Here is a 13,384-nt window from a genome sequence, read left to right as displayed (position 1 = left end):
GACTTAAAAGGCCTTTCGGCGAAAATTCAATATAAAAGGACTTAAAAGGACCTTGCAAGGACCTGGGAACCCTGTTTCTTGTCTTTTAATTTCCTACACACATACACATACAGACTGTAGAGGAAAAATTAGAAAATAAAGAAAGAAAATCTTTATAAACTTAAACTTTGTTTGGTGGACAAATGACCTTTTTAAAAGGGGAACACGTAACAGTAATACAAGCAATATAAACATGGATCAATTATCAATTGACAATGTTAAGTTAAAAAGCAATAGTCAACATGTTTTCTCTCCCCAAAATGTAAGCGTTTTACGCATGCTTTCTCTACTGGGAGTATTTAGTACCCCATGTCTGCTGGTTTTGAACCTGATTTAGATTGAGGCTCACTAAAGGAAGTTCATGATAAAGACTTACAAACAGAACGTGGGATTTATTTTGTTACGGCTTTGAACATTGGACAAAAAACAAGGCTAACATGCGAAATATGAATCAGCTCGTGATATTGCTCGCTTTCAAGGTCCATACCTCATGTATATCTCTGTCAATATGCTAGCATGCACATGTACTTCTATCTCGAATTATCTATATATTGATATATACTCCTATCTCTGTCTATGTACTAGCCTGATAAAAGAGGAAAAATGAATGAGAGAGGCAGAGACGGAAAGACAACTAACCATATCGTCTCCCTCGTTAAGAATCTTGGCAACAGGGTCCGGGAGCTCTGTGCGGTCGCAGGCAGTGTCGTGACGGAAGAAGGCCTGCAGGCGGCCGGCGTACAGTGCGCACTCGTCTTCCAGGAGAGCTTCTAGGAAGACGTCCACCTCTCGCAAAGCCGTGCCCAGGCCACTCGCTGCCTCCGCACGCCGCAGCCGAGCTCTTCGCGGTGACCGCGCGGCAATACTGCCGCCAAGGGGTGAGGCTGGCGACGCGCTGCGGTTGCGCCGGGTCAAAACACGCTTGTTGGTACTGACCTTGTGGGCGAGTTTGTTGGGACTGATCATCGGGGCGCGCTTGCTGGGGCTGACCTTATGTGAGAGTTTGGGCGACAGAGACACGCTCCTGTTCATGGCCTTAACCACGTCCTCCAGCTCGGCCAGACACGGCAAGGCGAGGCGGGACGCGGCAGGACGGTGCGATACCGCGCCGCGCCACTGACGACCCGCTGGTGCCTCCTCTTGCGTGCTGGCGGCAAGACGCAAGGCCAAGGCCGTCCAGATTGGCGGGGTCATCCGCAATGATTCACATCGCCCCCTTTCGGCAGACGACGGGACGAGGGAAACTGGAGTGATGAGGACTGGGGTGATGCACTCCCCGCCGTGAGATCCAGGGAGGTGAGGGAGCTCATGTGAGTCGTGTGCCTTAGCGTCAGTCGCTCTCGCTGCCACTAGCTTCACGTCTGCATGATTCCTGAGGCTCGGGGCATCATGTTCTAAAGACAGCTGGTCATCGGTCTCCATGTCAACACTGTGTCGAGCACTAGGATGTGTGGGCCACGAGGAAAGGGCCGCAAAGCGTGAGGATACTGACCCTGAAGGCTGAGCACTGATCTGCCACGCAAGACGGTTCTTAGGCGACCGACTGTCCGTCGTTAGCTGCTTGTGGTGTGGGCTTCGTCCAGTAGTAGATTCCCCTACCGAGGTATCAGAGGAAGTAACTGAATCATTAACTGTAGAGTGATCTGCTTGTAGCGTGGTTGTAGTGGAGACCAGGATGCTGGTCTGAAGGCGGTACAGAGCGTTGCACGAGCCCAAACTATCGTCTCCACTCTCCTCATCGTCCCTATCCGAACCTTCTTCTCCAAAGGCAGCCTGTGTGGCCGCCAGGGCGTGCGCCAGCAGGAGCCTTTCCCCGACCCCACCCCTTGCGTCATTTTCTGCATCCTTCTCCTCCATTTCGTCGGACCCTGCGGGACCTAGTGGATTGCAGTTGATATCTGCCGGTGGACACAGCACGCCACTGTTGTTTGTACCTGCGTCTGTCTGGAAGGCGGCGTTCTGTAGTTCGCATGGCCACGAGACAGATGGTGGGGCCGAGATCGTCAGCGAGCGCTCCGGGCATTCAAGTTCAAGCTGCACATCGAGCTGGGCGGCTGGTCTAGCTGCAGGCGGGCACTGGCAGACGGTGGATGCAGTGGTGCCAGTGGAGGATGCCGTGGTGCTCTTGAGATGATTGCCATTGCTGTCCCCCTCGTGCTCCCTCTGCATGGCCATCGTCAGCAACTGCATTTCATTCTGGATTCGATTCTCCTCTTCCTTTAAGGCCTGCCGACAGACGCACTTTTCTGAGAATTTCGCAACAAGACGATTCTACCTCGGCTCCTTCTACATCTACGTGTAAATACTGAACCTGAGTGCCAACATGGTAACTAGTCACAGCGATACCAACATTTTCTTCCTGAAATGTGTCCCTCAGACAGGAAGAGCTATTCTGGCTGATTTTCCAAGACGGGATACATATATGTATGTTGTCAGCGTAAAAGTAAGCACTTCATGACTATTTCCTCACTTTCACATACGATAGGAGTCTTTAGCCTGTTTATTGTTAGCATTCGTTTATAAAATCCGTCTTTGTGCGTGCCTCTTTCGGAATAAGGCTTAGAGAATTTATCATCATCATCATCATCATCATCATCATGCCAGGCTCTTAAAATATTCAAAATGTTATTTTTACATGTGAAAATGTATTCTGTGGGTCTCTACTATCAACTACCGAGCTGCTCTTAATATTTACTGACATGTTTGTGCATGCATGAGCAGAATGAACACTGTACTAGTGTTTCGCTAGCTACTTGGATCTAGAGAGTTCTTTTCTCTTTATCTGACATTTACGGGAAACCAAGATTTTTCCTCGGCTTCTCACCTAATCTTGGACGACTTTTAGGATTATCTTCTGTGTAAAATCGTCATTTAAACTATGCTTTCGCTCTGTCGAGGACCTAAAAACGGTAATGGCAGTCAAAACTGAAGCAGGACACCTCGGGAATCTGGTTCGGCAGATCAAGATCGCAATTCACACAACTGGATTTTCTAAAGGATAAAAGTTTGATCGACCCTGAAGTAGTCATCTGCATAATTACATAATGCACACACATTCACTCCACCAGGTGCGAGCATGTAGCCACAGAACAAACACGAAACTAAACAGGACTGTCGCAGGAACGGTGAAGCACACAAATAAGAGACATAAAGACAAGCACTTGCATGTTGTAATTATAATAACAGAGACATAAAGATGAGCACTTGCATATTGTAATTATAATAACAGAGACATAAAGACAAGCACTTGCATATTGTAATTATAATAACAGACATAAAGATGAGCACTTGCACCTTGTCATTACAAGCAAAAGATCGCTAGAGAAGGAGAGCGGGTTAGGGGCAGGAAGTAATCACAGTTAATAATAATAACAACAGCAATCAATAAATGATGTGAAAAAGAAAGCAGCTGCCCCAAAACAGAGAGGTGGGGTCAAAAGAAGGTGAAAGAGAAACAATGAGGATGATTAATGATAATGCACGAGGCTGTTGGCGCTGCCAAAACACGCACGATTTGCCGGAAACAAAGCATGGCCCCACCAGCCACTAGGTACAAACGACACAGATAACCCTGTCTGCTTTGTCTGCTGCAGCACCAGAGTTGGCTGTGGTGATCCTGGTGAGGTCGGAGGGACAAGTCTTCAACGTGCCGTGTCCCAGCTGATATCCGCCGTGCACTCAGATGTTTCGCTTCGCCTCCAACGATCCCAGCTTACCGGTTATTTCTCACGATGCTCCGTTGAGGATCTACATCAAGTAACGAATTTTCCAGATATCTCTCTCTGCTTCTGATATAAAGCCACATACAGTGATAAGCGTATTGGGACTCATAAAGACTGATCACGGCACCCGGAACAAAGTCTGGCGCCCAGGTTAGAAAATGAAATCGTCTGACTGTCGAGGGCAACAAGACGTTAGAAGTAATTAAAGCAAGAGATGAGGTAGTCAGTCCCATGCAGGTGGCTGGATGTTTAGGTTTCAGTGATCAATAGTTTAGTGTGTGAATGCTGCTTAGCCTGCTTTTCTTTCCCCTAACCCTCCTGGAAGTCACGTTCCCACTGAAGAGTGCAGAGGGGAATGTCGAGGCGATTCGTGTGCACACCTGCCGATGCTTTTACCACTCGGCTCTCCGCTCGTCCTTCTTTGTGTGAGGATCAAAGACGTCTACAATAATTTTAACAAAAACATTATTATTATTACGGGAATGTACAAGTTATGTATACACAAACATTATTAATAGGGCGGTATTTTTTGTTTTGTTTTCGGTTGATCTAGGTGATGTTGACATGGCGTTCACAATGCAGTAAACCAGGTATTTTTCCAATTCTTCAATAATAAATCTTCTTTTTTTCTTTTTTTCTTTTTTTTTTTTTGGCACGACAAAATTCGTACATTCCAAAATGGCCGCCACTATTACAAGCCATGAAAACAGGGGATCGAACGGTATCAGTGAAATGAGTAAAATGCCTTTTTAGTGACACGTGACGCACCAGTGTTTGATGTGAGGGAGAGAGAGAGAGAGGAAAAAAGCAAGCAGTTAACGCTCGGAAATACTGTGAGAGCAGGAAATACTCATGCCCGTTAGCTCTCAACTTCCAAACCTGACATGCTGGTAATGTCAGATTAAAACACTACCACATACAAGGTTTAAAGTTGTTACATTACGAATGTCAGCAGGGGACTTAAGTCTCTATTCTCCTCCCTATCTCTATTTTTTAAAGACTCTCTCTCTCTTTGAAGGAGTATTTTATAGGCGAGTATTTGGAACGCGGGAGTCTTCCCCTTCGATTGTTGAAAATATTAATAAGACTTTGCCTGGAAGATCTTTCAGTGGTGTTAGGCAAGAACTCAGTCGGCTATCAGAAGGAAGAGGTCTGCCAGGCAATACGTGCGGGAAGTTCAAAGACATCCGCTTCTGGACATCCGAGATAGTACACAGGGCTCATCTTGCTATGTAACCGTGAGGTAGGGTTACTTCTATTAATAAGTTCAGACACCACTCCGTCGCTTATGTCATTCCAAGATAATATTCTTATCACTGTTTTAAGAATAAGACAACATTCCATTATTTGTACAGCAATATGATAGCATGTAATCAGTTACATACACACCAGATGACAAAAGCCTGCTTCACTTCGTCTTTATGTGCGGGAAACACACAGCGCCGTGTACAAGGCCCGCGGTGGGTGAGGGATGAGGCACAATACTTTTCCAAGGCTTCCATTTCCTGCTTACCTCCAGTTCAGCGAGAGACAAAGAACAAGGGAGAAAGGGAAGCTGGAGGACAGATGAGGCAAACAGGAGCTGGGAGACAGGTTGTGGTCTTCTCCGTCAATAACCTCTTTGACGCCTACATTTTTCTCACCACTGAGACTATCGTCTCACTCTGCTCGACAATGGAACAGTATAACAGGAATAAAACACTGTACAAGACTAAAAGCACGGCGCACAAGAAGTACAGAGGAAAGCTGTACAAGACAAACAGAGAAAGACATTAGCGGAAGTGCAGAGGAAAGACGCAGAAGACAGCGAGACAGTTCTTGGACTGCTAGACACTCCATCTTCTATAGTGACATGACCAATCGCATCGCAACTTTTGAGTAGTTCGCGGGAGAAATATTTGTAAGAAGAGTTACTTCGCCTGCTTTTGGACAAACAAGATGTTAAGCAGCAACAGGTTCCTTATTTCACCGAGGCAATTATGATAACAACATAAACCTGACGTTTTTGCAACGATTCGATGTAACCGGAGAGACTTGAGAACGGAGAGTAACAACTTGAGGGAACTGCTCCGTGTTTTTGTCTCCCGTGGTGTCTTTGTTCTGTCACTGGACTCTGTTTTATTCTGGGTCGTGCCTGCCACTGGACACCAGAATCGAGGCATCCGTTGTGCTATCACTCCACCCGACTATCATAACTCTCTTATTTATTGTCTTTTGTGTCGTTCTCTTTTGTGAAGCACACCGAACTCACTACCTTTCGAAGAAATGTGTTATAAGTGTTCTTCTCTGACCCTATCATAACTAGGAAGATATGTCCCGAATAAAACTTTGCGATCCACCCCACGGACAGCTTAGCCTAGAACTACTCAAAAACTACCGCCTATACGTTATTACTAAAGTAAGTCGGCTAATTCAATACCAAAATGAAAATGTAACGAGGAATTGTCGAGACGACTCACATGTTGCTTAAAGAAAAGACGGATGTCAGACATTGCCATCATATATATATATGTTCGTTGGCACAGCCTGATTAGGTACACGTGGATAGTGATATCTCTGCATAAGTGTATATAAGTATGATCACAGCCACATGTAAGATCAACAGCGCTGTTAATTAGTACCATAACAAATTACTTTTATTCCCATCCTCATTTGGTCGAGAACACTGGAAGCAGTGTATATTTATAATTGCAAAGCATGGTTTAGGTAAGAATCATCGAGAACACTAAAAGCGGTGCGTAGTTATATTTTTAATGTTAATAGTATAATCTAAAGCAGACCTGGGCAAACGCCGGCCCGCGGGCCGGATCCGGCCCGCCTCCTGTCTCTGACCGGCCCGCCCGCTGGCCGCCCACCAGTAAATATACTATATATACAGTATTGGGTAAAACTGAGTTAACTATATTAGTCCGGCCCTCTAGAACCATCCCAGTTTCTCATCCGGCCCCTTGGGAAAATTAATTGCCCACCCCTGATCTAAAGCGATGAGAGACAGGGGCGTGGTGGGAGTCTGTGCTATAGAAACACATTTTATTAATTCTGTTTAATTTAGTATTTTTAACTTACTAGTCAAAATACCCCCACTTACCCAGCCTTGCAATCACGGTTGCCTTACATGAATAACAATTATCAACAAAGTTGCATGGCAGGGACTAGAGGCTTGACAAGAAGCCATGTTTGTCTAGGTTCGACCCCTGTCGTATCACGTGACTCCGTTGGGAGCAAGAGGCGGGGTTACTAGCGGTTAATTGTCCTCGTCTGCCGTCTCTTCACTCTTGAAGTAAACAAAATGGCTGCCGTCTCGTCACGTTAGAGGTAAGCAAAATGGCTGCCATCTCATGCTAGAAGTAAACAAAGACAACTTTCTCGTAACGCGTAAACAAAAAGCCGGTCAGACACCCCTGATGTAACCACCCTCACTTGATAAAACCACTGAACCCTACACTTGCACGAGTGCATAGACCCTTTGTGCATAGCGCCCACACAGCAACATGGACACGGCAGTGAACACCCCTTTCTACCGCCTCCTTTCCTGAGAAGAAAATCGCCAACTGCTGCAGCAGCTATCTTCCCCTTATATACACAGATGGAAAGAAGCTTGGGACTGGAGGACGTGAGTAGTGTCCAGCCTAGTATACACTGACCTGTAAACGCGCCAAGAAGGCGGCGTCGCCGTCAGCTGACCCCCCAGTTGGTCTGGGGACCGCATCTGCCCGCCGCCTTAACTCCACCTCCCTCCTGCCTTCCCCTCCGGCCGCAACACCGTTGTCACCGCCACCCGCCACAGTGGCGGGCGTGAAGGCCGGGGGGCCGGGCGCTGTGCTGCTGTTCACTCTCACAACCTGTGTCGCTGCACACCCGCCACTGAGGGCTCCAGTCTCGCTGCTGCTGTTGTTGCTGCTACTGCTGTATAGGTGGTAGTGGCCGTGGTAGTAGTAAGAGCGCTGGGACCAGGCTGGAGGGTGAGTCACTGCGGGGGATGAATCATCATCATCAGCAGCAGCACGCGCAGTGCGGGGTTGCCGTGCGCCCTGTGCCGTTCGCCCGTGTCCTCGCTCCCGCCGCCCCGCCGCGCCTCTGCCGCCTGGCCGCCGCCCGTCCCCGCCGCGCCTGTCGTGGTTGTCTTCTGTGTCGTGACGATTAGAACTTCCGAAGTCTTCTCCAGGTGTGCTTTCGCTTAGCTGCACACACGTACGAACAAACACACATGCAGGGATGCGTAAGTACTGATAACACACACACACACTCGTGGATAAATATGCATATAAACATGTAAGGTCGGAGACATCTATCATCATCATGGACAGTTTGCATCGCACAAAATAACAATAGAGGACCAGACTGCGCGTTACACAATTTGTAAGAAAAAATATAAAAAAAAACACTGTATGAAACTGATGTTGCAAAGTGTTTGTGAAGGGCGAAGAGCAGACTTCAGGCTGTCACGTGAGCAGTGACCGCGGTGGTAGACTGTATCTGTGTGAAAGAGAATGATAGGAGACGGTGACAGCCTTAAACTGCAATCGTCCTGTAAGCAAGTCGTGATGCAACGTGACGTGAATTACTGAAGCCGCGTGCAGTTGTGATATGACGTAAAGCATCCAAGAGACGTCACAAGCAGCTGTGACATGACATAAATCGTTCAAGAGACGTCGCGGACAGCTGTGACGCGATGTGAACCGTTGGAATGAAGTGGACAGCAGGCCTGGCATGGCCAGACTGAGGGAAGCGTGTATTTCTGGATGAGAATTCTCCTAAAACTTACAACCTTGGTGCAGGCCGGTTGGGTCACTGATCGAATTTATTTCATTTTCATTTTCTGTAGGAAGAAAGTAACCATAGCCGTGTCGTTTAGCCTACAGGTTACAGGGCTAGAAGCTGCGGACTGAATAACAAGCACTGTAAGAAGAATGTCTCAAGCACTACACTATACAGGCGATACACTCTGTCTACACTACACTTATCTACACGCCACTTCCAACAACACGTGACAGTCGCACGTGACGGTAGCTCCATTTTCAGTGACTGACGGCATAGAAAGTGCTTTGTAGCCTGCTCTCTCCTGCTAGGAAACGTGTCATCTTCTAAACACGTCCTCCTCATGTCCCAGGTCATACCAACAATGTTCAAGGGTACTTGGTTGTCTACCCCTTCGCACTCAAGCCTTAGACAAAGTCGCAGGCTAGTTACGTGCTTGGCACTGACTTCTATACCCAAGAATTTTAGAGGTAAGTAAACGTAGTTTTTGAATATACTTTAAAAAAAACCCAATGTATTTCAATAGTCTACACCTCCGGCTAGAATTCAATCAACGTTTGTCAGCAATAGCGCTCGCGCAAACGACAACGGACGCGGTTGGTCTCTCGCGGCGACTTTGCTGGATCACGTGACCTGAAACAGCAGACCACTAGAAGTGTAAGTTCGTGCTCTGTCTCTACACTGCAGGTCTCGAAGCAAGGCTAGTTGATGGTTTATAATTTGACTTATCTCCCATACAGGTCTTTAAGCAAGACTAGTTTGCGCTGTATGATTCACCTCCCACGGAGGTCTTTAAACAAGATTGGTGTGTGCTCTTTAACATGACTCATCTCCTACACTATAAACAAAACTCGACTAACATTATCTACCATGGGGTCCTCACTGACGATGTTCAGCGCTGTTCATTATCTGGCACAAGCCAGTCGTAGCTGACCTTCAAATGTCAACCGATTCGCCGCTTCAGCAGCGCTGGGATGCTAAAGGCCATATTCCTGGCACAACACGATAGTCTTGGAGCTGCTCACAATCACAAACACATCACACTAAGCTCACAACCGTGATGTCATCCCAGAAGTCTTAGATTTGCTCACAACCGTGATGCAATCGCAGGGCTGCTCACTATTTACCATCAAAAGCATTTACTTTCTTTTTGTCTTTTTTTTTTATTATCGGATACTCTAGTCCGTCTTAAACGCAGCTGTATGATATTCTGAATCCAGTGTTGTACCCATCACCCCTCCTCTTTCCTGTCGCTTGTTTGTGTGGAGTTACATCGGCCACTTGGATAGCCCCCACACCACTTAAATTATGTGACCTCCATTCCAGCAGCATTCTGCATGCTTCTTGCTTCTCTACTTTCATACTTTGGTGCCCAGTATTTGAAATTAGACAGCTACAAACCCTTAAAGGGATACTCAAGGCTTGTGATAAGGCTGTGGCGACGGTCAAACGTTTCAAAACTATATTTAGTTACAATTACAGAGCACGAGAGCAATGCAGGAGAAATAAAGGATTCGTTTCTCACTTAATTACCACTTATTAGCACTATGTCGGTTGCCGATGTTTATAAACATTGAAAACAAATCCAGTGAAATCGACCTTTGTGTCCTTCCGCCGAGTAACCACGATAGCTTCCCGAGATGGTCAAGCAGACGAGTCTTCTTGTGATGTCAGACTCTTCTTGTGACGTCAGTCTCCTTATGACGTCACACGCACAGGAAGTGTCTGTATCTGTATCATAGCGAAGATTTGACGTCATTTTATCGTATGACGTACTCTGTGTGTCAGGCTTGTAAGGCTCTGTCTGTCGGAAACTGATGAAAAGACAATTTTGAATCTTTTCCATCTTTTCGTGGCAATCGGGTGCAGCACATTCTCGAGGCATGGTTGTCACTATGGAAACCACACGTCATAGGGTCACGTGACGGAGAACGAGACTTCGTGGAAGCAAAAAAAGAGTCCCGTGTCATTTCTCTTATTAAACACAACATTCTACTAAAAACTTTCAACGTTTTCCACATGAACACACATATAAATAGACGAGATTCAAATGTATCCTACCCTTTACGCCATTCTAAGCAGTTTTAGTTTGCCTTTAGAATCCCTTTAACGTGCCCAACATCTTAAAACGCCATCTCTACCCACATGGATGGCCCACAGCTAAAAACTCATCATCTCTTCCAACATCACACGAGTTTCACTGCGTGGTATTGTCAAATATCAGGATGAGGTAGTGGTCACAGGGTCACGATCTGTACGTGAGGTCACGACACAAGCCTTTAAGAAAGACGTGTGGTGTGGAAGACACGGTAGATAATACGATGATAGCCACGGTGAGACAAGAGATGTGACAATAAAAGTACGTGTCAGCCATTTCAACAAGAGGCGCGGTCGTCGAGAGTACCGAGAGTGAAGGAGGGTAAAGGAGGGTGAGGTAGCAAGAAGACGAGTCTGTTCTTGCATTACTCATGTGTTAGGAGAGTTAAAGGGAAAAGCAAGTCGCACGGGCTAATAAGTTGGGTTTCAATTACATACACTGACGTAAATCATGTCCGATCAAAATTTCGGATTGCAAAACGAACATGAATTTATTTACAATCGCGTCTAAAACAAAGGTCTTAAGCAGTTCAAGTAGGCCGCCATGATGTGTTGTCGAGTCATGTCTCTGAACAATTCTGAACGAAAGCAAACTACCCCTTAGAGCAGGGGTGGGCAATTAATTTTCCCAAGGGGCCGCATGAGAAATTGGGATGGTTTTAGAGGGCCGGACTAATATAGTTAACTCAGTTTTACCCAGTACTGTATGTATAGTATATATACTATCTTTCGCCAGCGGGCGGGCCGGTCAGAGACAGGAGGCGGGCCGCATCCGGCCCGCGGGCCGGCCTTTGCCCAGGTCTGCCTTAGAGGATGGCAGAATAAAGAATCTTAAATCGTGAAAAACAGTGTCGTATTTTTTAGTTTGCGTCACGGGTTAGCCTTCGTTTGTTTTCTTTCACGAAAGAGTTCGCAAACATGGCGGATTTCGTGAATAAGCCTGGAGTTATGTTTTGATCGCCAACTGTAAGTAAAGGATGGTTTTGCAAACACGAAATTTTGAATGAACGTAATTCAAAACTTCAGTTCCATTTAAGATCAACTTACCATCTGTCTTGCTTTTCCCTTTAAAGTCATTAACAGACCTCTAATGAAATTATCTCACCCTGTATCGGCTTTCTAGACCGATTGCGATGAGTGGTTTGACAGGAAAAGCGTTTCCATCTCGGCGTTGTTTCGGTAAGGGAGAGTGTTATCAACTGCACTTTTCTTGGCGAGGAGTGGAAGTAGGGAGGGAGTGGAAGGAGCGTCATGAGCAAACCTCGAAGCTCACACTGTGAGTACCGGGGACAGGCGGACAACCACTGTAGACATCATACAGCGATGTAGCATGTGAGGGACAGGCGGACAATCACTGTAGTTCAATCGAAAGGCATCAGCATCACCATCTGTCTTCAGCTTCAGAATTAAAATCATGACAATCAAAATTAGCCTCACAGTACCAAACAATAATTTATAAAATTCCAAAATGTTGTCAGCCCACATCATTTACCGGTGGTACGCCAGCTCTACATGTATAACCGTGTCGTTATCGGATAATACCGTGCGCAGAAGACCTTTTTGACGGGGTCGGTGGAGGAGGGAATGGAGGAGGTGGGATGGGGGAAGAACAGCAAGGGTAGGGTAGGGATACGATGGCTGTGAGCAAGTGGCCAAACATGGGAGACTGAAGGTGAGTCACGCAGGGACAGACGTGCGGTGCACGTGCGCCTGTACGTGCATGTGCTGAGCCCAGCGCGCCGCGAGCGAGGGGCTGTCGTGGGGGTGGGGCAGGCTAGCGCCGTGGGACGCGAGCGACCGCAGCACCTGACTGCAGCACACTGAGATAAGCAATATTATAAGCAACACACGCACGCACGCATGCGCCGCCCCAAATAAATGCATCATCAGCAGTTAAAAGACGTCTCTGGGTCGCGCCAGGCGGCCATCTCAAAACTCAGCCTGACAAAGTCAACCACGTGACGCGGGGAGAGGGATGAAGAGGGCGCGGGATGAGAAAGTGTAAAGAATAGCGGGTGGTGTCTGAGGCGGGGGCGCGAGGCCGTCTGAAGGAATAGCAAGTGATCATTAAGGAGGACTTGCGAAAATGCGAAGGAACAGCAAGTGAGAAGAACTGGTTTTGACGGAGGAACAACGAGATGGGATGCACGTCATTTGACGCCTCCGTCACCATGGGAGACAACTTGGCGTCACGTGCTGCAGCGCCCGGAAATAATTCCATGACACTGAGTTGAATGAGAAACAAACTCACAGACCGCGGTATCAGTAGAAACTTATCAGGCGATGAGTATCAGTAAAGACTTGGGTCACAATCTTCAGTGCACATTTTCCTATCTGCCATATGCTGTTTCCGTACTTCTGCAGACAATACCCTTCCATTCCAAAAATCAAGGCAAAACATTAAGTAAACTCACTTGTACCCACTGAGCATCATCTTTGTGGAACTCCCTCTTTTAATACGCCACCAGCAGACAATAGTCTTTCAAGCATACACTTACAACATATTTGAAAAAAAAATATCTAGAGAACTACTCCGGTGTGGGCTGAAGCTTTCACTGACTTTATTATTATTTATTGTAAAGTGCACGTGACGTACAACGTCGATATGTTTGGCCTGTTAATGGGTCAGCGCTAGGAGCACAGCCCAAACGTGCATTAATATAATAATTATTTATCCACCCCGTAATCATGGAAGTGGAAGAGGAAAACATCTCCACAAAGCTGGCCATCATGCTCATTCATAGGACTGCAGAGCGCGAGAAGACGTG

At 46.8% G+C, this 13,384-nt stretch overlaps 1 protein-coding gene across 1 annotated transcript in view; it reads right to left on the bottom strand.

The window, feature by feature from the left end:
* LOC112564266 overlaps positions 1 to 13,384 on the bottom strand; it is a 53,409-nt gene that overhangs the window by 10,592 nt on the left and 29,433 nt on the right. Inside the window, exons 9-10 of the mRNA XM_025238964.1 lie at positions 7,406 to 7,942; positions 679 to 2,265 (exon numbers count right to left, since the gene is read on the bottom strand). Of these exons, the coding sequence (XP_025094749.1) occupies positions 679 to 2,265; positions 7,406 to 7,942 (2,124 nt within the window). The remainder of the gene's footprint in view (positions 1 to 678; positions 2,266 to 7,405; positions 7,943 to 13,384) is intronic.

This window comes from Pomacea canaliculata, linkage group LG5, assembly GCF_003073045.1.
Source record: "Pomacea canaliculata isolate SZHN2017 linkage group LG5, ASM307304v1, whole genome shotgun sequence".
In the NCBI taxonomy this organism is placed as follows: Eukaryota; Metazoa; Mollusca; class Gastropoda; order Architaenioglossa; family Ampullariidae; genus Pomacea; species Pomacea canaliculata.
Note: the sequence above shows the minus strand (reverse complement) of the source record. Positions and strands in the feature narration are given on the sequence as shown.